This window comes from Phaenicophaeus curvirostris, chromosome 7, assembly GCF_032191515.1.
Source record: "Phaenicophaeus curvirostris isolate KB17595 chromosome 7, BPBGC_Pcur_1.0, whole genome shotgun sequence".
NCBI classification, from domain to species: Eukaryota; Metazoa; Chordata; class Aves; order Cuculiformes; family Cuculidae; genus Phaenicophaeus; species Phaenicophaeus curvirostris.
The window spans coordinates 35,169,046-35,194,903 of NC_091398.1; the positions used below are offsets into that span (position 1 = coordinate 35,169,046).

Genomic DNA, 25,858 nt, shown 5'->3' on the forward strand with positions numbered 1-25,858 from the left:
AGATTTCTGAAAGACTTGCAGCCAGCCTCACTGGGAATTCAGCACTGACTGATTTTTGGCTGGCAGGTTAGAGGGTAAACTGCTTAGAATCATAGTAAAAATGAGGTAGGTGGGTATTTTCCACAAAAAGAGAACAAGAGTTTGTTCAAGAATTAAATTGTCATTTTACATTTCTGCTGACAGTGTGTCCACTTTGCGTGTTGAATGTAGATTTTTTTTTGACCCCTGCCTTCTAATCCAATTTCCTGCCCTGAACTTGACTGATACCAGTTATTTTGATAGCTGTTCCTGGGGTCTTTTGACAGCAGTGATACCAAGAATAACTTTCACAGAGAACAGAAAAATCACCTTCTGTCTTTTACCTTCTTTGTGTTAAATGAAAAAATTGGTATCTTCTATTATGGGCAGAGCAATGCTGCTTGTCTCCATCTACACTGGCAACGAGAAGGGGATGGAAGTCTTGATGCTGATTAGAGAAATTGGATTAAGTTGAGTAGATCCTGTTCCCAGAAATATCCTCACTCATTACAAGTCAATTTAGCAGGTTTGCATATGATGATTTCCAAGTCCGAACCTGAAAGAGAGGACCCAGTGGTTTTCCATGTGGCTTTCCAGAGGCTTCTGTCATAAAACTCAGGAATACATTTGCTTACTGTCTCCTTTTTTTTATCACTTGTCCTCTAGGTTGTACTAAAGAAAGCAATAAGAGCACAGCACTGACAGTTTTTACGATCATCTGACTGAAAAGCATATGCCTGTGTGGTACCAGACTTCCATCTCAATGCTAATTAAATCAATTTTCCCTCTGAAAAAGGGTACATTTAGAATAGTTGCCTAGGCAAAGTGGTTACCACTTTTCAGAAAGAATTAGTAGAGTGTAGGACGTATGGTGGTGCTATAGTGGTACCACTTCGATGGAGAGGAAGAAAATGTGTTTCAACAACAGATGTTTAGATGGGGGCAGCGATCCTGAAGGTTACAGAAGATAAATGTCTTCTACTCTTACATACAAGTCCTTGTACTTCGTGTCTATTAAAGCAGGTCCCTACACTTGTTGTCTATAAAAGTACAATTGGAAATCCTCTTAGATGAGAGCTGTTGCTAGCTGTTTGAATTCTAACTACAGAACGAGGTAGTGTTCTATTCCTAATATTCAGTCCTTTCAACTGTTTGGATAATTTTAGGGCAAAGGTATCATGTCCCTCTCATTAAAATCTGCTAACCAATATTGGTTTATATTGCCATCCAGTCTATGGCCGGTGTTGGGATTTGATGTGAATCAACTTGATCAGTTTGCTTAATGAAACCTGTTTTCTCTCCAAGCAGTTGTTCAAGTCCTAAGGCTTGCTTTCTTGCTTCCTTTTTTTTAATCCAATCTGTGCAAGTTTAGAAACTGGAACCAAATTATCTCAGCTATGAAAACTGTCTAAGCGAGAGGAAACATCACAGAAGTGATGCAATCCAAGTACTGGTAACTCAGTGTTGTAGGTCACAGACACAAGGTTGCATTACCAATTTCAATGAATCTATGGCTGGTTTTAGTTAAAAAAAATGCAAGGAAGTAAAGATTCATCTTTCTATAGAGTATGTTTCATCTGAAGCACAGGGTTTGTCACTTATTCATGCTATAGTGATACCAGTTGACTCAAAACAGCTGAATTCTGTAAAACCAAAAAATATCTATTATTTTGTATGAATTGAAACTGCACAGCGTTTCCTTCATTCTGTTCCTTTTACTGTAGGTTGTAGAGCACAAAACCTGTAGGCTTTAAATCCATCTGCAGGTGAGAAATCTGTTCATAACAAGTTATAAGCTGATTTGCAGTTAGGTTGTTGTAGAAAACAAGGACTCCCTTCTTGTGTATCAGTTTTCTGGATTTACGTAGGCAAGTGCATATGCTTGCATGAATTTCATTAATTTCACTAACTGGCTATGGTGGTAGCTATTGTTAAAAATGGTATTGCAGAGGGACAGGAGTTCTTAGACAATTGGATATAATGAATAAACAAAGTTCAAGGGGTAGATTACAGTTTCTACATTTGTGACTTGTCTGCGGTGCAGCCATTAAATTACACCTAGTTTCCACGATGAAGTTTGCAACTGGATGTAACTGGCACTTTTTTCCTGTTTTCACCCTGTAATCTTTTTTTAACATGTCTCTAAATACAATAAAAACCACATCAGTCGACAGAAATAAACAATATCTCTGTTCAAGTCTTACTTACAGTAAAGGTTGTTAATCTGAGCTGCTTCATAAGCCTTAAACGACCATCTGGATTGTCTGGGAAAACTAACTTAACAACCAAATGGTTCTGCATACCCTTTGTTGCATTTCTGTGCTTTTTTATTTCGAGTTTGTTCTTCCATCTGTAATCCTTTCCCCTCCAGCAGATTTGGTGACCAGGTCTTCTGCAGGCCTGAATAACAATCCATCTTTTATCTTTCTTTTCCATAGTTCTTTGCAGTAAGACATATCAGGTCAAAGTATCTATAGTGTCTTGTATCGCTTGTCAAATGGCGTGTCTCTCCAGATCTAAAAAAAGGAGCTGTAGCCAGGCTTTATTCTTACCTGCAAGGAAACCTGGAAGTCTGTGGGTCGTTTTGCTGCTGTTTCATGGCATCAGAGTCATCTCAGTCCGACCAAGGGAACAGTACAGCACAAGGAGGTGTTCTCCTCAGAGCTGTAACTATTCATGAATTAAGGTACTTTATCACTTAAAGAAGCAGTGTGAAATGTAGCACGCTGTTTAAATGATAATTTATAGTTCTTGTCCGAATCTTGGGGTGGGGTTGTTTAGTCTGGAGAGGAAAAGGCTCTGGGAAGACCTTAGAGCAGCCTTCCAGCAGCTTTCCAGGGGCTACAGGAAAGCTGGGGAGGGACTTTTTACAATAGCGTGGAGTGATAGGATGAAGGGGAATGGCTTTAAGTTGGAAGGGGGAAGATTTAGATAAGACATTAGGAAGGAATTCTTCATGCTGAGGGTGGTGAGGCGCTGGCACGGGTTGCCCAGGGAAGTTGTGGCTGCCCCATCCCTGGAAGTGTTCAGGGCCAGGTTGGATGGAGCTTTGAGCAGCCTGGGCTGGTGGGAGGTGTCCCTGCACACTGCAGGGGCATTGGAACTGGATGGGCTTTAAGGTCCCTTCCAACCCAAACCATTCGATAATTCTATATGAGATCTCTGTTACTGAGTTCATTTGGGGGCAAGGGGCAAATACATCATTCTTTATCTGCGTGTATCTTCTGAAGTGTTGCTTTCTGCTGACTTTAGAGGAGTTGTTTTCCAGAGAGGGATCAGGAGATTGCAGTATCTTCATGTATATACAAACCAGTTTGAGTACAAGCTGGTGATACCATTGTGGAATATAGACAATAAAAATATTTGCTTTCATTTCCTTTAACTGCAAATCCTGCTTCCCATCTTTCATTGTGCAGCTTTTTCTTTAAACAGGGTATGGCTTTTCTCTCAAACAAAGGCAGCATTATATTTATGTAGTTTTCTGCTACATTATGTTTTATTAAACTCTTTATTTTGACAAAATATTAAAACTGATAAAAGGCTGGGCACTGTCACAGCCAGGCCTTGGAATTTGAATGTTAATTGCTTTTTACTGACCTTGTACTGCTGGATGCTTAAATGCTTTCAGATTCTTTCAACTAAGATACAGCTTGTTGAAGACGTTAAGATCTTCCACGACATGTCTTTCCATCCTTTCTTCCTTCATATAGTGCAACTGTTCCTCTTGAAAGAGAACAATTCAGTGCAGGTTCTTGACTGTACAGCAATTAGAATCATGATTGTAACTGTGGTGTAAATGTCTCTCTTGTTTCTTAATTTCACTTCAAACAAGTCTGTTTTTCACTTCTTCTGTTTGTTTTCCTGAAACAATTCTAATTATCATGTTACTCGCATGGAAATTAAGTAGCTCAGCCGAGGTGACAGAAGGTAGTCTTGATGTTTATTGTAATTTGTACTGGTTTTAATAAGCCTCTGAATAATCATGAGAAAAGTGCTTGGGGAATGCAACACAAAGATCCTTCCCATCTATTTTATTTCGGTGTGCCTTTCGCTGGTTTGAAAGGTAGTTATTTGTGTTCTTTGCTTGAGGTTATTTTTGCTGTGTTTGTAGGTTACATTTTATTTGCTATTAGATGTCTGTTGTTGCCTGCCACTTCAAATGCTTCCTTGGGGGTGGTGTGATATTACTTATTTCTCAGAAAAGCAAATCTGAAAAAGGGGGTAGGTGGAGCATTGTCAGTTTAGTAGAAATCTGTAAATTCTCATTCAAGGGTAATTACTTTGTTGAATAAAAGAAAATTATCTTCTGTAATTCCAGTTGCCTAAAATATGGTTTGTTATGCTTGTAGATTATTAACGGTGAGAAAGACAAAAATGCTGTTATGCTAAAAGGAATTTGTGAGCTTTTATGGCTTATTACTCCTCCACACCTGCTGCACTGCTTTCTTCAGACTGTCTTTTCAGACTCTTCTGAAAGATACCTTCTTGTTTACAGGAACAGAGCGACACTAGGAATGCCAACAAAAGGCTTATTATGGCTACTTGTTAACTGTGATACAGAGATAGCTTGGAAGCCTAATGAAAAATATTATTACTGCTAGGTAAAGCAAGTAGAAGGACTAGGTATGACAAATGGTTGAGTTCTGTGCTTTTCTTCTTGAAATGATTGTTGAAGTTTTTGGGTGTCGTCATGTTCTCTCTCCAACCCCAAATGAAAGTATCATGTATTTCCTTTGTTGATTTTTAGGCATTCGAAAGGGATGGTCTTGCTGATTCAAGACAACATAGTTCTGTCCGGGACTTCACACTGGGGATAAGGACATGGGACGACTCCTGCTGGATTCCAGATGGTTCATTACAACTGACATCTTGGTTGACAACTGTGAAAAGGAACTTTGGTTTATTTTATTTTATTTTTGTGGGAAACCACAAGCCCCAAACTGTAGGACATATCAGGTACTAAATCAGATACATATGTAGACTTTTAATAATGTAATTTGTTTGTCATTTGTTTTCTATGAAGGACTTCAAGCACTCAGATCTTATCCTTTGTTCCTTTTAAGAAATTTTTAGTTTTACATCTCGCACTGTAGCTGTGTCATGACAAGAAACTGCATTTCTTAGGGAAAACTAAGGTGCTTCTGTTACAGCTTTAATCACTAGAGATATCTTTATACAGTGTTTAAAATTATTATAATAATTAGTGATAATGGTTGTTATTATCCTAATTACCAAAGCTGTTTCTTTCTTTTTTATTGCTTTTGAGTGCTTAATTTTATTAAGATTAGTTTTGCTACATGTAGTTGGTAAGATGGTTCCTGCGTTCAGAACTTTCCCAGCTGTTACCTGACAACTGGGAAACTTAAAAGTTTTATTGAAGTTTATGAATGTTTGCACACTTGGTGCATTATGATTCATTTATTTACTTTCAACCCCTTTAAAAGAAATCTGTATGTAATTCTCTTTTCTCTTCAAATGAGAAAATCTTCCCTGTTTTCTGTTGGAGTATCTGTATGTTCAGGTGTTTATTTTCAAATACGCTAGAGAAAAATCTGTAAGCATTATCCTATAACATAGCCTTTAGTTCTGGATTGTATGGAATTCTGTTCTTATAAGCCTCTTGATAAAAGTGTTTAAAAAGAAAACAGTTGCTCTTCCTCTGACACAAGACAGGAAAAAATATGATAGTCATAGCAGGACAGAGAATCCTTTTTGCACCAAAATCTTGTTTATTTTGGATAGATGTTTGTGTATGTGACTTTAAAAATAATTTAGTAATTTCGAATTACTCATTTTTGTCTTGAAGGTTCCTTATTTCTTGTAGAATTTCAAAATAACCTTTTCTAATGAGGATGTCTGATATTCTTACTGTAAAAGATGAAACTGATGCAATGAAGGGTTCAGAAGCTGAATTTAAAGATACAGACCCAGTTGAAAACCTCATAAAATCAGGAAGTCAGGAGCAGATTCAAGTGGAAAAGGATGAAAATTGTCCTGATAGCAAAAATAATATGCCGGTAAGAAATTTTTCACTTTATTTTTGCTAGTATATCTTGTCAAATAAGACTGTGTCTTCTTATTCTCTCTTTCCTGTGATCCTCTTGCATGTTTCTTTGCTACAGGTCAAGAAAACATGACTGATGTTAGAGAAGCCAGAAGGATGATTATTGCTTTCTCTCCTCTTTTGTCCCACTTCTCTGTTTATATTCATGAAAATATGAGTCAGTCATTTTTAATTGTTTGAAGTAGATTACCAGTTTGCATGGGAACCAGACAGCGTGTCCATATTGTGTTTTACTTGGTGCAGATGTGAAACTGAGTTTTTTCATTGGAGCAGAAGGTGGGGCAAAGTTGGCACATATCAGCTGGCTTCTGCTGTTGCTGAATCTTGACTGAGTTTCAGAGGCTGGGCTGCATTAAGAATACACAGTACTGTAAAAGTGTTTGATTACAACATTGACATGTTGAGTGGTGCTTTTATGATCAAAGCACTACAGCTCAGCGTGTCTGCCCTGAGTGAGGGCGGCCAGTCTAGGCCAGCCCTATGTGAGGGCTGCACATTCGTGCAGCTTACAGGTGGTTCAGGTGTGACATGTGCAGCATAAGGCTAAAGTAATCAGCTGTCAGTAATCCAAATCCCCAGATGTCAGAGGAATCAAATTGGCAGAGCTCCTGAGGCCAGTGTGTTTGTGTCCTGCCCTAGGCTCAGCCTCTTTCTCGCTACATCAGTGGTGGAGTGAGCTGGTGAGCTATCATCCCATCTAGCTGCTAGCTATTACCTTCACTTTTCCTCCGTTCTTCGCTGCTCAATGATTTTGGTATGTGATTTATTAGGTAGGCAAGCTTAGACACTGAGGCAAAGATCCTTACATCCATATAAATGAATGACCTTTACAAGGTAGGAAATGTACTTGTAAAGAAATAGTGGTGCCAAAGTTCAGGTGAGGAGGAGGTAGGGGAAACTGTATGAAAACATCCTGTGTTAAAGGAGAACATGCTTCTAAGGATGGGTTAAGAATTTAAGGCAGCAGATTTAATACCTCTGAGGTGTAGTAGTGTAGTTAGTGTTTATGCTCAAGAGTCCTGGAAGACTCTCACATGGGATGAAGTAGCTCACTCCTGGCTGAGGCCGCCTGTGTGGTCATTGCAGACTAAGTGTCTTGGGTGAGATGAGGAGTTAAGGGAGGCAACTGAAATTTTATGGCACAACCTAGAAAATGAGGCACATTTAGATTCTAAGAGAAACACAGAAGTTTGTGTTTGACAAAATCTAGTTTTTCTATTGGAATTTTGTCTGTGGGTTAATAATAAAGAATTATTTGATAAAAATCCTAATTGGGATGTGGGGTGTGGCAATATTCTCTTGTAGGTTACAAAAGCAGGAGAGTAGCTTATTAGATTCTTGTTATTGAGAATGGAGAAGAGGTTCTGTTGGGAGTAGTTTCATTCAAGATTAACAATTCAATATTCCACTCAGTGACGTAAGCTCTATCTGCTGTGTTAAATTGTTTCCAAATACATCTTGTAGACCACTATAATAACGACAGTTCTACATTTTAATATTTGCCAGCTTTATTAAAACTGGCATCAGTGTAAACAGATAATTTTATGGGAAAAAATAAATCCTTAAAACAAAATAATTCGGTACATATGAGAAATGACTGCTACTGAAAAGCTGGTAGATGTTATGACTGAGCTGATATTTTCTTTAATTAGTGGAATATCCTAGTAGTGAGCTTCAAATGTTAATTTAAGTTTTATTTATTTTCATACAGTTCAGTAATTGGGAAGAATCTCATTCACGTTTTCTCATTCAACAAATCTCATTCGACAAATTTTAGTGTGGAAACTCATATGAGCCTCAAGTGGCAAATCTGCCGTCCTACAAACACGAGTTACTGTGTAGTCAGACTAAGCCTAGAGAAATGAATCTGTGCTGACAGTGGATGTGGGGCTTGATGGGTGGTTGGTTGCTTGGTTTTGTTCTTGTCGAGGAATAATAGGTAGTGGCTGAAATGATCACCTGAGATACACAAGATGAGCGGAGCAGCTGTGTAATAAAGACTGATGGAAACAACTTTACTGTCATCCTCATTTAGTGTTGACGTGTCCAGGAATCTCCCATCAGAATCATAATAGGGCTGTTATATGAGGAGTGTAATTAAAAACTGGATTTGAAGGCTGAGGATGTTGCTTTCCAGAGTGGACAGTCTGTTACAAAGTGGAAGCTTGTGAGCCCTTTGCAAAGGGATATCAGTAGAAAGTTATACTGTGGTAACTGCTAGTCCAAATAAATAGGTTTGTCATCGATTTGGGGCTTTTTCATTGAAATCGCATCTTATGCTAAAATACAAACCAAAAATGTTGACCTCTCCATTGTAAACAAAACTTCTGGGGATGGTAGAGTAGTCAGCAAGTTAGTTTTTAACTACTGGATGATTAAATAGCTTGACTAGTGAAATTTCATTGCATGTTCTACATTTCATTAAGTGCAGGTTGAATGTAACTGTAGTGGCAGGAAAAGGGCAAACAATGCACTGAGAAATATTAGAGAGGAAGCTCGCTGGGATTTGTTGTGTTCTTCTGTTACTAGTTGAGTTTCTCAGAGGATGGGTTTGTGAGGGTGAGAGTTGTAAAGGGTTTGGATTCGGCTTTCCTAGCTAGTAACTAATTGCTAAGTAGGTTCCATACTTCTTGGTAAACTACAATAATATTCCTGAGTATGGTTATCACTTGATTTCCAAGTTGCTATGTAACTTCTTTGCAGCCAAGTAGAAAACAGGCTGTGATCACCATCACTGGAGGTGTTTAAAAGATGGATAGATGAGTTGCTCAGGGATATGGTTTAGTGATGGTCGGGTACGGCTGGACTCTATCTCAAAGATCTTTTCCAACCAAATGATTCTATGATTCTACCATTCTGTGACTGCTGTTATGAAGTTAACTTCTCTGGAAATATTGACCAAAAAATGAAATTAACAGTAGTACCTTTTATTCACTATTGGGAAGATAACAAAAAAATAAGTATCTTCATAAAAATTCATGTTGACTTATACATAATCCAGAAAAGGAGATTTGTTCCTATTCTACAATTCATGCATTTTGAGGGTGAGGGGAAGGAAAAATGTTAGTTTTAAATACTGTCATCCCTGCGCTGAAAACAGTTGTTAATAAGTAGATGCAAGATCCATGGTGGGATGATGATTGCAAAGGCTGTAAAAGACTGAGAGAAAGAAAGCTTTATATCTCCATATATCAGGAAAAGCACCTGTAAGCTCTCCTCCTGCAAGGAGAGTAAAATCAAAATGCTACCAACAAAAAAAGCCTCATGGAAGAGTGGTGGCTGGTTTGTGAATGCAGGAGTTGTATGTATCCACCGTATGATATGGGCAAGGTAAATGTTGTATTATGTGAGAACAATTCTAGTTTGCATTTGTTCTAGTTAAGCAGATATCCCTGCCCTTTGGAGGGATTAGATTAATTTTTTTTACTACAAGTTTCTTCCCTCTATACTAGCACAAACCATTGTTCTTTCTCTGTTGCACGGTTTGAATTCTTTGAAGGCTTTATTTGCTGCTTCCTAAGGTGTTTTGACATTGTCAGAATTTACCTTTGTCTCCAGAATCTGTAATTTAATACTTTTCAATAGATAAATGATCAGGCAGATTCTGTGCAGCCACTTTTGAACCGCTGAAAATGACTTTGTGTCCAATGGTCAAACTATTTTTCCATCAGTCATCCTCTACTGTGTCATGGAAAATTGTTGGCACTACTCACTGGTACAGGACAGCAAGTAACCATAGACCAAGCTGTTCTTCCCTTCAGGATTACAAAGCTATCTGTGGTTGTTAGGGCTGTAGCCCTTAACTGGATTTAAAATTAGAGCCTAATGTAGTAGAAAGGTGGAAAACTGAATGTCCTTAGAACACACTTTGTTCAGTACTGTCGCTTCATGCCTGTCCTCAGAGATGTCCAAACAGGCTTCAAAAATACAGTACCTTCTCACAAGACTTTTCACACTTCTCAGTTTGCCACCTTGTGCCTGGCCTGGTTTTATTCAGTTTCCCTAAGTGATAGAGAAAAGCGTACAACAGCTCCAGATCTTTGCTTTGTGTTGCATTTACTGGGGTGTGTGGAGGTAATTAGTTAAAAAAAAACCAGTCAAATGCTCTTACTGAAAGCCTGAATGTATGGTTCTTTGTTTGGCAAACTCTTATCTTAATTCTCTTTTTATTTTGTAGTTGGAAATAAGGCCTAGTAGTTGGTCTTAAAAATTGTTAGTTTTTTTTGAAGACAGAAACCTAATAATTAGTTTCATTATGCAGTCATTTGGAATACTTGCTTTTGAACACTGCTTTGCAAGCATGCCCATAATGTCTTTAAGTAGGCCATAAATGTATTTTTAATCTTGCTTTCATTAACACAGTGTTTTCTCAAGTCAGTAGAAGTCTTCAAGAGGTGCAAATATAAAGAAATTGCTTAACTTGCACTCACTAAGTATTATGTTTTCTAAAGGAGTTGTAAATTGTTTTTCACAATTGGAGAACTTAAGTGCTTTATAGGAGCAAAACATTGAAAAGGTGGAGAAATTAGGACAGAAATTTCATGGACCTGAAAAGAGAAAATGTTCATTAACAGCTACAGCACGTGATGACTACCTATAGTCCTGGAATTCCAGTGGAAATAGTTATTCTTAGTTGTGGTTTTGCTGGAGAAAGGAACTGTGCTCAATCATCTTCAAGTTCTGTGAATGCAGTTACTGGGGATATCACGGGACTTTGGCGTTTGTATTTCCAGGCACAGATCTTGCATAATGGGCCTTTTCTCACACTGTCTGCCCCTGCAGTCCAGCCATGCGAGATTTATTCCAGTGCTGCTCACCCCTCAAGTGTAAGGTGCTTATTCCTCACAACTGACTGTGGGGTCCTGTGTGTCGGGTGTTGGTGTCTTTGAAGTCATGCAGGAAAGCAAGGAATCCACGCCTATCAAGGGATTGTTTTTACAAGGAAGTTGTTTCTAGATAACAAGTCTTAATATGATGTGTGGAATGATACTTATCTCAAGTGTAACTTTGAGGTTTGAGTCATTTCAATTGAGGGAGAATCCCCCTTCCATAGTGCCTCCCCCAGCTTGCCTTAATGGTTTTGGTGTTGGTTTGGTCCCTAAAAATTGTCAAGCACTCATGAAACTGAGCACCATGATATACTAATACCTTGGTTTACTGCCCTGCTTATCCTATATTGCTTTTATTAACTTACAAGTTCGGTTGCTAACACCAGTCTTTAAAAAAATCTTTGAGTGCAGCATAATTATCAATGTTGGTTGGATTGGCTTTTCAACCTGGAAACGGAGCTGTAACTGAGCAGGCAAAATGGAAGATGAGATACGACTCACGTAAGACATTTAAGGGAATGTGCCATCAGACTTGTACTCTTGTGTTTTGAAATCTGAAACTCAAATTGATTTTAAACAATCTTAGCAGGAATTCAGACTTGATGCTAGATCATTTCCATTTCAGTATCTCAAATTTTGAGTAATTTGCTTCACATTATCTGGCATAAACAAACATACTAAAGTTTTGGCTGGAATGGATTCCTGAGACTTTACTGAGGTAAGGTGAGGAGGAGATAACTTGCTTTGTACCGATCTTAATTAAATTTAATTATGAGATGGTTCTTGCTTCCCAGCGACAATGTTGTTTGTTTTTTTCTTAAATTCTTCTTAAAAGTAATTTAAATGTGTGTCTTATCTAATTAGCGAGCAGTAACTTCTGTGTCAAGTTTTGGTTAGCAGTATTAGAAGTTCTGTTTGACTAATTTAAATTGTCTTCTGTCCTTTATCACTAAGTTGAACTTCCCCCTCGCCCCAGCCAGTGACAGATCAAGGATGTTGTTTCAGTTTAGTCTTTTTTTCACTTGTATACTGGCTTCACTTCACAAATGGTACAAAAGGTGAACAGTCAGCCAGGCGTAGGTTCTTTTTGCCTGTTACCTTGACAGTGAACTGAAGATTCCACAGGCAGTGCCCATTTAATTTTAAGTTTACGCTATTTGATTTGAACCCACCTAAGATAATTGATGCTGGAGTAATTGATATGAGACTGGGAAACCATCCAGTTACTGAAAGTTTAGTAGCTAGGTATAATAGAAGCTTTGCCAGGGATATGCAGAGTGCCAGCTTTCATGTGCAATGTGTGCTGTCAGCAGAGCTGATAGAAAGGAAAAAATATTTTGCAGGTGCCAGCAAAACTCGAAGTCTTTGTATTATTGCAGGTATGAGGACATTTGAACTGTCTTTGCTCAAAATCTCAGCAGGCTTCCTTTTAAAAAACTGATGACAAGTTCAGTTTTTACTGCTGCTAATTAAAGTCCTGTTATATAGCGAAATGAGCTCCCCTTCTGCTGCTATTTAGGTAAGCTGGTGCAACATCCAAAAAAGACATTGGGGAATTGAGCTTACATGAGAGAAATAGCAGTTCTTCTGCCTTTGCATAGAACCCTTTAGGGTATGTGTTCTTTTTAGCAGCATGTACGTCCTGCTAAGAAATCAAGGCATTCGATTGCATCTGCTCCTTTGAGTATAGGGCAGGGAGGGCTGTTTTGTGTAGTGTTCAGTTGGCGTGTTTACTTAGTTTCCATTGGGAAGGACGCTCCTTTCCTAAAGGAGGGAATATTGTCCATTACACAACCTTTGAAATCATATATATATTACCCATGTTGCTTTTTCCTTAAAAATATGGGGCCTGTGCTCAATAAAACCGGTTCTGTTAAAGGCTTGGCTTTTCATCAGCTTTAGCTCTGCAGTGAAACCAGTACTTGCATTATGTTATGCCACTCTTAAGTGCCTCTATTCCTGTGTAACCATTGCTGGGGGTTGAGTGGGTTTTAACTGTACAGTTAAGAAATGTTAAATGCTGTCGTTGATTCATATGTACCTTTTAGTCATACATGCTGTAGCAAAATTCTGGTAATATATTGTTTTAAGTGAAACAATAATAATAGAAGAAGGCATCTGGGAGGAGAAAGAACATATTAATGCCCAGTAAGTTACTAAAATTAAGAAAAAGCATTGACCAGTAGCCCATTTGAAAGTCCACTTATGTAGCTTTTAAGATGAAAGAAAAAACAAGGGTTTTAGCCTGCTTGTGAAAAGTCATCATTTGTTCCCCTGCAGAGGCAATAGTTTGGGGTTTGGAGTTTTTTTTCTTCTTTTTCATGTCATTTTTCCAGCTAGGTTTCAGAAATAGGAGAAAAACTTAAAAAAGCATGTCATGTGGCCAAGGAAATTAGGACGTGAGAATTTAGAATGTGGGAGCTGGCTGAGAGAGTAAACTGCTTGAATCTTACTGCACAATTACAATGCTCTCTTCCTGTTAAATTCCTGTAATATCTATTGTTGATAAATGAAGAAGAGAAATCAAGGACAAGCGCAATGAGAACGGGAGAGCATATAAATCCTTCAGCCAAAACCACCTGCTGTTCCTTTCACAGATTTTGACCCATCATGTCAGTAATAACTGTTGAAGCTTTCTCTTATACAGACTTTTGCCTTAATAAAATTGTACTATTAAGTTTAATATAAACCTTTTCTGTTGTGCCTATCATTCAGCGGCCAGTGCAGTCTTTTGGACAGACAGCAAAAAGGTCGAAGGTACAGTAGACTTGTGTGCTGGCATGCTAAGGAAGCCCTTCATGCTTGATGAAGCTTTGTTACTTTGTGAAAAGTGCCTTTAGTTTTATTTTTTTGGCATTGAAGCTTTGTTTTATTCTGTTGGATTTTTGTCTTGCCTAGTTGTCTGCTTTTGTGGTTTGCCTTTATATTTTTGGTGGCTTTTTATTGTTATGGAGAGAAGCACTTTTCCAAAGATTTTATTTACTTTTCATTAGCTGTGCTCTGTTGTGCTGACGGTGCCTTCAAAAGCTGCAATTGCTTGGGTAGTTTCCTCCTAAAGGAAATTAATTGTTTTATCGAAAATATTAAAAATACAGTTTTCAGCCATTTTGCTTTACATACAATGAATGGAAAAATAACGGCTTATGATATATATATAATTATTTATAAGCCATAGTTTTTAATTTTACATACTTTCCTTCAGTCAAACACAAAGTTAAAGTTAGTTCGGAGCCTTGCTGTATGCGAAGAATATCCACCACCTCCCACAGCTGAAATATCACAGGATCTCCAGGTAAAAATCACATTACTGAAGTTTCTGAAACCATTTGAAGTCACTTATTGTTCAAAAGCAAATATTTGGGGTACTCTCTGAACATATAGACACCGTGTGAATTCAGGTTTTTTTTTTAAATACAGCTTTAATAGAGGCAGTAATACCAGACAAAGAATTTGCTGCTTTGTTTTTCTGAACTGTAATTGTTGATACCTGGGGAAGAGGGATTTGTTGCTTGTTTTAACTTTCTAGTGTTACAGAGCACTTGAGGCAATCCTAAACTGCTTCAGCCCTGTCTGCCATCAGTAAGACAGAAAAATTATGGTTAATAGTCAGTATAATTTATTTAAAAAGAGAAATTATGAACCGATATAAGTTGTTTTAACTGAGTTCCTGCATATTAGTCACAATTGCTGGTAGTTCTAGTAACACTTGCCTGAAGTATCTTAAAACTGTTCTCTAAAATCATATGGCACACTTAAGTTCCTAAATGCTGGAGAAAATATGGAAAGATACTTCAGAGAATTTAAACCCAAGTCTTGCTTTCCTGCCTTTTCCTTCTTAGTGGTCTGTTTTTAGAGCAAAATACTTTTATGGTTTAGTACTGTATATGAACCAAATGCTTTTCTTACTGCTCAATTTTCACTCCTGACAAAACTGAGGTGGGCATTAGTGAGATGAGCTTATTTATAAAGCATGTTAACTTATTTTGCTGTTATTTGAAAAGCTTCTGAAGTGTTTTCTTGTGCAAAGTCTCACTTTACTTAGTGAGCAGAAGGAATTCTCCAGGGTGTGAGGGAGCTTGAGGGAGCGGGAATTGTGTTTTGGGGAGAGGAGGAGGTTGAGAGCTCATGTAGGTATTCATCAAACTAATTGAAATGTTGTAAAATGGAAACACCAAGTATATCTAGTAGGTTGGTTCTTTTTCTTGGGGGAAAACTGAGAAAATGGTGGTTTTCTCCCTCCTTTGCTAATACACCAATATTTGAAGAGCTGACTAGAGAAATTTTGAAACCGGACCTGCTGATTCGATGAAAAGCTATGTCTTGGATTGGTATTGGCTACAGAGTAAGAGATTAAATGACGGTAGAAAAGTTCATGCTATTTATAGTGATTTACAACTGTTGTAATCATTTGTATAAAGTAAAGTTGAGTCTGAGATCTAGTTCAGGCTTAGTTGTTTTCTCTGAAGCAGTAGGGTTTAGCTTTTTCAGTTACTGTCTCATTACAGAAAGAGAGAATCGTGATTTGATGGGCTGTTCATCCACAGTATATTTCAAACATAGAAAACGTTAGGATTTTAAAAGCCTCCAGCACTATCAGGCATCTATCATATGCATTCTCTGCAAGTGACCCTGGCTGCGGTGTCCTCTGGGAATCTGTTTTGAGCTGCATACTGCGAAATGGTTCTTGAAAGGAATTATTGCAGTGGTAGGAGAGATGTAAAGGCCAATTCTAGAAAATGAATTGAATTGTGTGATAATCTGTTTGAAAGAAATACCATAAACCAGATTGTGTATTAAGAAACAAAATTAAATCTAGCTGCAAGCTTTCTTTAGAAACAGTAGCCTTGAAAAAATGCCTTATGGACCCAAATAGCTAGGCAAATGATTGAGAGAACAGATTTAATTCTTCCCTGTAGAGTGGAGAAATGCATGTTGAAAAAGAGTTAAAAGTAGCTATCTGTTACAAATTGATGCTTTAGCACCTGTGGGGCACAGGTTTTCCATGACCCTCTGTCACAAATTGTACAGGCAATTTCTTCACCCATCTTGCTGTCTCCCAAAGGTAATAGCGCTGGCGTGGAAGCGTTCTTCTGTAAGCACTAGTGGGCTGCTGCCTGCCTCGAGCCCCGTGCTTTGAAGCACTGTCTGCATTTATAGTGCTTGGGGAGCGAGGGAGGCCCAGTGGTTGGGTGAGGTGAGAGACTGTCTTGCACAGCCCTCTGTCAGCAGGAGAGGAACCTCTGTGATTGCTGGAAAAGACACTGCGCTGCTGTATTTGGCACTGCAGCTGAAAAAGGGCTTCCAGGTTTTTGTTAAAATGGATTTTAAGAGTTTGGGAGAATAAAATTCAGGGTAAGATTGCTGATAATGCTTGAAGAATCCCAATTTTTAATGACTAGAATGTGGTAGCCTCAATAGGATGAAAAATACACATACTGAGCAGGGAGCTGGAGTGAATTTGGGATGAGTCTTGCCTGTGACTGTGTATCAGTCACACCTTCCACAGGTGTGTATGCAGCTCTTGTCAAGGTGGAACTCAGGGGCATGTGCAGGTGTGAAAGTCACTTTGCAAGTCACTGCAGCCACTGTGGGCTGCTTCCCCGAAGGTGATTAATGAAAGAAGTTGACAGACCAGACAAATTGTCTCAAGCAGATCAGTTTATTTGCTGATGTACTTCTTTATGTATTCTTGAGCAGTTGCAACATGGAAAAAAAAATGTTCCGTACTGAGAAACGTAGGTAAGAACACACACATTTTAAGCCTTAATGGTTAAAAAGCTCTCACAACTCTTCTCTAAAAGGTGCTGTGAAAAGTACAAGCTTATAAATTTTTTGTCAGGAGAAAGAATGCAGCTGATGTTTTATCTTTTTTAATACATTAACTTTTTATTCTCTTGCCATACTTTGTTTAAATATTAGGTACTGAGTTGGTTCTGATTCTGTATGCTCTAATACAAAGTACAAACTCTAGCAAACGATCTGTTTCGGCTCTCTCGAAGGAGGGATGTATTCATATGAATAACAGTTAATATTATGGGTAGCAAGTATGTAAACCTTCAAAAGATTAAACTTTTTCTTCTTTAGCAAAATAAACAACCCAAAGGGAGGGGTGAGGGATGGAGGGTAGAGGAAGACCAGAGCCTGTAATATTAATTTATACTGACTTGTGTAATTTTAGGTGGTTGTTGGGTTTAGAGATTGCTGGTGGAAAGCCAGGAGCCCAGGACACAGGGTCTTGGAGTTATTTTCTGTAATGTTTCCTGACTTTTCTCTTTTTTTGAGTGTTTTAAGCTGAAGGAATTTGAGTTCTGATGGCTGGGAGTAGGATTTGCATTTGTTTTGCTTTTTCTTGTTTAATTGGAGTTTGGTGACTATTTCTTTTGTTACAATGAAGACTTCGGATGGGGGATCTGAGTTACAGCGAAGAGTCTGTTAAATCGGGGTGCCAGCGGAGACCCGCTATAAACAGGGTGGGATTGAAAGCATTTCAGGGAATAGAAGCTGAAAGATTTTTAGGCAGCTTTCCAGTCAAGTAGGTCATGTTTAATTAGACGCTACAGTTTTTATAGCATGAAGTCACAAGAGAGCGCCCTTTGGTGCACAGTTCTGTTGTATCACACTTCAAAGTAGAACTGGTGGTAGTAGAAGAACTGGCTGTTCAGATGGCTTATTCCTTTTTTAGCTCTTGTTGGGGAAAGAAGTATGAAAATGATTACTTGCTGAAATGCTTTGACTAAACTGTTGCTGCGTGATTTTCCTTTGGATGAGTTTAGAGTATGTAGTCAGTCAATTTTCCAATGAAGGAAAATCAGACTATGAAAATTTCCTTAATTAACTGATAGTTTTACAGAGTACTGTTGTAAAATGGAGAATAATAGCAGATCGACATTCAAAATAATTTAGTAAAACATAAACCATGTTTATTCCTTTATTTTTCAGATAATTGTTATGCAGCACTAGGCAAGCACTAGAAGTAATGTACTTAGAAGTGACAAATAAATTGCTGATTTGAGTTATATTTAAGTTTATGAGGTGAGGAATGCAAATATTTGTTTTGGACTCTATAAGGTTTATAGCCAAGTGAATTCTCAAGAGTAGGGAAGAACGGTACACAAGTTCATGATTGGTAATGGTCAAGTATCGATAATCTCATAAAAGTTGATGTCTTCACACTTGCAATGCTGTTTTGCTGAGTGTATATGCATTAATAAGTTTAATTAAAACTTTCATTTGGGGAAAAATCCTGATGAAATTTTTTTTCTCCATTTGAAGCAGTTGTCACTCCAGAGTTGTGTATTGAAACTAGTTTTTAATCATAACCTTATGAGTATGAGGTTCCCATAGCCCAGCTCTGAAGGGGGCAAGACGGGGGAGAGCAGTTTGGTGTGGGAGGAGTGTTTCCGTGGAGGAATGTTCCTGCAGGTTGTGCAAGGATGCCTTTGCATGAGCACAAGTCGTTAGCCTTGGTGAATCTTGGCTATATTTGGCTCTGGCCAGCTTACGTGAGTGAGATCGGTTCTGCAGAATGAACAAAGAGAAGCTTAGAGCAAGTACCCAGGTACAGGTAAGAATGGGTTTGAAGGCAGAATGAGAACTTGCATGGGAAAGGATTAGGTGCAGGATAGAAGAGTGACAAGCAGGAATGGGGGAGGGGAGGTTCTTTGGGTTGGAGAAGATGAGATGTTCTCTGGTGGGAGGTGACGGCATCAACTCGGTTGTCAGTTTTGCTTTCCCAGATGCCGTTTGGGGGAGTCCAAGATAAAAGTTCATGGGGAAGTCTTGCTGTTATAGGACTTTGCCACTTCTCATGGAATTATTCAGGCACAGGATGTCTCCATTTCCCACTACATCCTCTATTTTTGCTGCATGAAATGTGTTAGTCCTTCATAATCTTGTGAAAGAGTGAACAGACATGGAAAACGAATCACGGGCTTCCACTGTTAGGGGGCTGTTATGTCACTATAATTTCAAAGGGAAGCTCTTTTGCTGTATTTAGGAAACAGGTATTATGGTAGTTAACCTACTTTTATAAAAACATGGATTTTGAGATAGTTGCACACAAAGCGACTCTCAGAATAAACAGGAAGTTGAACATCTAAGCCTTGATGACAGTAAGTCATTACAAAAATTGTCTTGGTGTATTGTATTGTAAATATTACCATACTTTGTGGATCTGAGAATGCTGGTCTGTCTTAAATTGAAACATTTGGGGTTCTTTTTCTTCTTTGTATAAACAAAACTGAAACTTGAAACAAGCTTTTCAGTTAAGAACTGTGAAGAATGCGGGGGAACGTTGTGGATGGTGCATTACTTAAAAATTTGGAAGCTGTATGAAATTTATACATCTGGAATATTTTCGTATGTGTATCAAATAAGGTACTTAAGATTGATTAAAATAGCATTAAAGGTCTGAAGTGTGTGCAAATTCTAAAATGTACATGGCACTTTTTATGTCTTTATAGTTTTGATTTGCTGATGAATAGTTGCATTTTGTGGTTGGGTAAAGCACATGTGGGCTCAGAAAGAGTATGAAGGCCAACATTTTCCTTGTTACTTCTTTAGTTTGCAAGTAATGTAGTATGAAACAGTTCTTCTGTGGGTATTGTTTGAAATTATTTCCATGATGACTGATTTTCCCTTTTGACAGGAGAAAATACAGATCCAGTTGTCACAGTCTTTTGAAAAAGAAGAAAAGCCTACAAAAGATGAAACAGAAAAGGAAAAATCCAGTGATAAACTGTCCAGAAAAATGTTGTCAAGAGGTTTGCTATCTGTCATTACGTTTTTAAATCACAGTCACAGAATAATTTGGATTGGAAGGGACCTTAAAGATCATCCTGTTCCAAATCCCCTGCCATGGGCAGGGACACCTTCCACTGGATCAGGTTGCTCAAAGTCTTGTCCAGCCTGGTCTTGAACACCTCCAGGAAAGGCACATTCACAATTTCTCTGGGCAGCCTGTGCCAGTGTCTCATCACCCACACAGGAGAACATTTCTTTCTAGAATCTGATCCAAGTCTCCCCTCTTTCAGCTTTAAAACATTACCCCTGGTAAGGAGTCCCTCTCCAGCTTTCCTGCAGGCTCCCTTAAGTACTGGAAGGTATCCCCTGGACCCCTCTTTTCTCCAGGCTAGAAAATTCAGTTTGCTTCTAGGACGTCATTGTGTAAACATTACTCTTGTTTTAGCAAGTGAAGCAAGTAGGTCAGACATCTTTGAGTTGTGGAAGGGATTGGTCCCAGAGGATACAGTGCTTTCGAGGCTTCATCAAACACCCGTACTCCCAAATGCTTTTCCTTTCTTGCCTCTCTAGCTATGCAGATCCACAGAAGAGCAATTCTGTTGCTTCAGTTGAATCCAAGTCATCTTTGGAAAACTGACCTTACTAGTCAGTGAAAGTTGTTAGCATTTTTCCTAGACTTTTTGTTCTAGATTTTGTGAAAGTAAAAGGAGAGTGACAGGTACATTTGTACTTTTTCTGGCCTTTATTCAACAGAATTCGGTTCTTGTTTATTTAATTTACTTCTAGTAGTATCTAGAATTTTTTATAAAGCTTTGGAGCAAGGATGGAACTACATAATAGCAAGCATTATGTTTTTGCTTTAATACGCCTGCATTCCAGATTGAAGATCTATCTGCTGAAAATCTTTTGTTTGAACCCAGAATAGAACTGCAAAATTAATTATGCAAGCCTATCTATCCACATTTCCCAGTGCCTCCAAAAGGTAGAAGACCTCATGCATTTAACCTGGCAAATCATTGTATAGCTCTTTCTTTAAGTAAAGGATCCAGAATGTTCATCTAAACATCTTAGACTGACCAGCACGTAGGAAATATCTTTAAAGCTAGAATTCTTTTTGAGATGGGTAGCACTTGTGTCCTTCATTTCCATAAGGACTTCCTTCTGTGGCGTCAGTGCATCTTGTCCCAGCTGGCAGCCAGGTATTTGTGAGATTAAAAAGCACTGGGATGGAGAATTTGACTGCATTTATAAATCTCAGTCTTTGAAACGATGCCTTAAACTAGGATGTTGTTTCAGGACTGACTGATTCAACCTCTGAAGTACCTTGTAAATTTTAAAAGGGAATAAAAACCAAACCAAACAAATAAAAATTTCAAAACACAAAAAAAATCCCCCCAAAACTACCACCAAATGCTACCCCCACAACAAAATGCCCAGCATGGTTAGTGATGATAAGAAGTTGAGAACAAAGCGACAAAATGCCTAAGGTAGAGGTAGCTGGTTTAAATTCACCCAGTATCTCCCCTGGAAGTTAATTATTTCTCAGTTTAGGCTGTGCCAAAATAGAAAATGATGGAATTTAAGCATCTTCTAATAATACAATCTTCTAATAATTACAATCACATTATTGCTCACTTGCAAATTAAAAAAATTAAATAGTTTTTCAGTCTTAATTGTTTTATCAAGCTTATGTTCCTGCCTCCCCCCCCACCCTAGCCAAAAGTAATCCCAAACCATAAATGGTCAAACTGGCTTAGTTTAATTTATACTCTATGGATAATATATAGGCAGGATTGATAGCATGACACACTCTGCAGATAAAAGATCTCGCTGTCGTTCTTTACAGAACTAGAGATTCCCTTTCCTGAGGTGGACATGGATTCTCTCCAGGAAACAGTGAGGTAGCATTTTTGAAGACCTGGACATTTTGGTTACCGGGTTGTCTGCTATGCCCTGAGGCTGCTCTGCCAGCACTGTTGCTTCTAATGAAAAAGCCTGTGTAGATTCTTTCTTTCCCAAATCCTACCCTACTGTGTGTAGTAGCCCTCACGCTGCCAACAGAACCTAATTTGCAATGACTGTTCTCCATACTGACCACAAAAAAAACTGGGACTGCGAGGATCTAGGCATAAGTTTGGGCTGTGCCAAACATGGGACTTGGTTAACATGTAAGTAGTTCTTGGAAGAAATCTGGTTCCAAAAAATATTGTTAGAACACCGCTGGCTCATTTGTAAGGCTTGGAACTCTGGAAGGTGCTCACGAAAGGGAAGATTTGGTGTTACCTGATTTCTCTCAGTGATTCTAGGTCACAAAAGGTAACTTGGAATACTTTGTTTCTCTGAAACCATAGAGAAGACAGAAGGTTGTGGAACTTTTTTGGAAGACTTCTTAACCTTATGTTCCGAGAGTACAACAGAACAAGGACTTTTAATAATACAAAATAACATTTGCGTAGGTTAAACTGCTGCATTGTGGATTAAAGTATTTCTTCAGGAACCATCTAGTAATCCGATAGATCTGTTACTGGCCCGCAGAAGCATATATGCAAGAGTACAGTGTGGTATATTGGGGAAACTTGAAAGGTTGATGGAAGTCAGGTGACTCAAGGTGATCATAGAATCATAGAGTGGTTTGGATTGGAAGGGAACATGAAGGTCATCTAGTCCAAGCCCCCTGCAGTGAACAGGGACATCTTCAAATCGATCAAGTTGCGTGGAGCCCTGTCCAACCTGACCTTGAATGATTCTGGGGATGGGGCATCCACCACCTTTCTGGGCAACCTGTGCCAGCATTTCATCACCCTCAGCGTAAAAAAAAATCTTCCTAATATATATAGTCTAAATTTCTCTTTCCGTTTGAAGTCATTCCCCGTTGTCCTATTGCTGCAGACTCTGCTAAAAAGTTTTCCCCAATCTGTCTTGTAAGCCCCCTTTAAGTATTGACAGGCTGCAATAAAGTCTCCTTGGAGCCTTCTCCAGGCTCAACAACCCCAAGTCTCTTAGCTTCTCTTCATGGGGGAGGTGTTCCAAGGTGATACGCTGCTTCTAAACATACACCAGTTTGTTAAAGCCTCGGTAACACTGTCGGTCTATTTGCTTCTTTGTTACACTTGAATTAGAGGATTAGGGGGTGGTGGTGTTGGGTTTTCTGTTTTGTTTTCAACTTGTGGGCCGTTTCCCTGGAAACTGGAAGTGTGTAATTTGGAGAATACAATGTCCAATAATTCTATAGTATTCATCCATAAATATTATCTTTAACAATAGTTGGAAAAAATAGCATTAATGTGTTTTCAAAGTGTAATTTTACTCTCTTCCCCCTCACCCTTAGATTCCAGCCAAGAGTATACAGATTCCACTGGAATAGATCTTCATGAATTTTTAGTGAATACGTTAAGAAACAATCCCAGGTAAGCATCAGTCATGTCAACTTTCTATTCTTCTTTCTTGTTGTTTCCTGAGGTATCACACCACCTGGCTTTTTTTTGTGGAGGTTTTTTTTCCCCTCTTAAATGTCTCATGCTGTGTCAGTTATTTTGGATGAGATTTTGTTGCGCAGGCAGTCTGAAACACCAGTGCACTGTAATTTGTGTTACATGAACATGGGCTCAGAACCTTGAAATGGTTTAAGTGCTTTTTATGTCTAGTAGGCAAATAATGAGTTCTGTCTGTGTGCAGTTCTCTCCCTAAAGGGACTCTAACACAGTGTCTCTAAAACTTGCACTCTTCTAGCATTTACTTGTTAAACCAAACTGCCTTCTCTTATTATAATCTGCTTTGCACTGAATTTATAGCCAGAGGAATTGTTCTTAAGCTGTACCATATAGCTGTAGTTGAGATATACATCATCACTCTGCATATCAGGAACCAAATCTGACCTAATTTAAGTCCATCATTTGTTAGCAGCAAGAAATTAACTTAGTGGAATTGTGCTGCTGTCACAAAAGCTATTCTACTGCTATTTGCTATTCATTCACATCATAGTTATGTTTTCCAATGTGATCCTTTATTAGGATTACGTTTTATTAGATAAAAAAAAGGTAAAAGGAGCTACAATAAATGGCCAAGTCCATTCTATCCTATAGTGTAAAATCAGGAAGCACAGGCCTCTGCTAGACTCTTAACTTGTTCCTGCTTGTTATAAAGCGTCTCAATATAAAAAAGAAATGGTAAGTGGGGGCCTGCTGCGCATTTACACGCACGATAACTGTGAATCTTAGTTATCCAGTGTGCTCAAATGAACTGTGCTACAGTTCATTTCATTACATGTTAATGGTTTATTGGAACTAGTGGAAGCATTTTTAATGATAATTTTTGATTTCTGTCACCTTGAGCTTTAGCTTTTTCATATTCTTTTAATATCTTATCATGTGTCAGTGTGTGTCTGCTTTACACCCCTTGGTTGTTGGTGTGTTGTCGTAGTGCCTCCTGTTGTTGATACTCTGGCACTCTCAGTGATGCCACGGTGTGCTTCATAATCCAAGGGCCAGTTCAGGTTTCTGCAAATCTTGCTACCCCTGCTAACCTACAAGGAACGAGCTAGTTGCTGCCTTTCCTTCTTGGGATTGTCTTCTCAATAATTGTACTTTCTGTTGAGCCTACAGGGACAGATTGGAGGATCTTTGTATTCTGGTTTCTGAGATGAGAATAGAATGTTTCACTGGGGGGGGGGTGTCAATAAAATTATGTCGTAGTAAGAAGTGAATACTTTGTCCTAAAACTACTGCGTTTGACACCTCATGGTCCTATGTACAGTCTGCCATTGTCCGTTGATCGCAGATCTTGTCTGTGTATTCTTAAGATGAGTACAGCTGCAGTTATTGGAGTGTCTCATATGTGAGCTGCTGTGTTTTTATTTTCAGGGACAGAATGATGCTGCTGAAATTAGAACAGGAAATTTTAGATTTCATTGGTAATAATGAGTAAGTACTGTACTCTTCTAGGAAAAAAGAATTCAAGCGTATTCCTGTTATTTAATAAAGCTACTATTCCTTTCTTCCAGAATTCCAAGAAAAAAGTTTCCCCCAATGACATCTTACCATAGAATGCTGTTGCACAGGGTAGCTGCTTACTTTGGATTAGAGCACAACGTGGACCAGAGTGGGAAGTCAGTCATAGTAAATAAAACTAGCAATACAAGAATGTAAGTGTAAAACATGTTGAAAAAACTTTTTGTTGCCTAGTTTTAACACCTGGGATATGTTATGCAATGATGCTGCATCTCTAGCAGCAGGGGTCTGTCTTCTCAATGGGAGCCTTGCAGCAAGGAGAGGTAGTTGTGAGGTCTTTATTGTTCCTGTTCTAATGCTGTGTAATAATTGAACTTGTTTCATGCTTGGATCTTTTTGGGGAAAAATAGTGTTATCTGTAAATTAAGAATTTTTCTTGCTTTTCTCACAGATGTGTACATTGCAAACTTTATTTCCATGAAATATGAATTCATATCAACAGTTTGCCTGTTTAAAGATTTACACCAGTAAAGTGTACAAAATACATCCTTTGTTTCTTTTGGAAAGAAGAACCAGCCCTTAACTTAGAACATGGTCATCTCTGATGTGATGAAGGGAGGGGAAAAGACATGCACAAAGTTGGCTTTTGTGCTGTAAATATCTACTGGGAAAATGCAGGTGTTAAACTCTTGTTGGAACGATGTTGTGTACAGATATTATACGCCCTTACAAAATAAGCATAGCAGGGAAGACAGATGTCTCATTGGTGGGAGTGCCAACCAGGTTAACGGGTCATGGCTTGTCGCTTTGCTGTGCAGGCTGGGGATTTCTTGGAGAAACCACCAGGCCAATCCATACTACAAAAAAAATCAGTGCAGGGGCCACAGCAACTCCAAACTCCCTGCATAGCTGACATAGTTATTGAAAGGACCCAGCTGTTCTCTCTGTCCTCCACTCTGTCTCCTCTTTCTCTCTCAGAAAGACAAAGGGCTGATATGTTGGTATATTTATGCCACCTAGTTTCTAATTTTAACATAAAGCATTTGCCTGACACTGTTATTAATTGTGTTTTGGGGTTTGTTTTTTTGTTTTGTTATTTTTTTCTTTTAAGTACTCTCTGATTTGAATGTGAAAATAGGAGTTGGCAGCTCCTGCATCGTAATCTCAATCTCTGGACTCTCCATAGGTTTGGGAGAACAAAGTCTAACTACACACCCTAATTTTATAGTCAGTAGAACTGAAATAATATACCACACTGA

General features: G+C 38.5%; 1 protein-coding gene across 15 annotated transcripts in view; it reads left to right on the forward strand.

The window, feature by feature from the left end:
• The first annotated feature begins 4,843 nt into the window (after positions 1-4,843).
• Positions 4,844-25,858, forward strand: part of R3HDM1 (R3H domain containing 1) — a 55,064-nt gene continuing 34,049 nt past the window's right edge. For 12 of the 15 annotated variants that reach the window (XM_069861553.1, XM_069861555.1, XM_069861563.1 and 9 more), the window contains exons 1-8: positions 4,844-4,974; positions 5,825-6,035; positions 13,627-13,668; positions 14,114-14,203; positions 19,559-19,673; positions 22,982-23,060; positions 24,513-24,572; positions 24,653-24,793. In XM_069861553.1, the coding sequence (XP_069717654.1) occupies positions 5,865-6,035; positions 13,627-13,668; positions 14,114-14,203; positions 19,559-19,673; positions 22,982-23,060; positions 24,513-24,572; positions 24,653-24,793 (698 nt within the window). In that variant the 5' untranslated portion in view covers positions 4,844-4,974; positions 5,825-5,864. The remainder of the gene's footprint in view (positions 4,975-5,824; positions 6,036-13,626; positions 13,669-14,113; positions 14,204-19,558; positions 19,674-22,981; positions 23,061-24,512; positions 24,573-24,652; positions 24,794-25,858) is intronic. The other 3 variants (XM_069861561.1, XM_069861568.1, XM_069861556.1) reach the window with 2 other exon arrangements.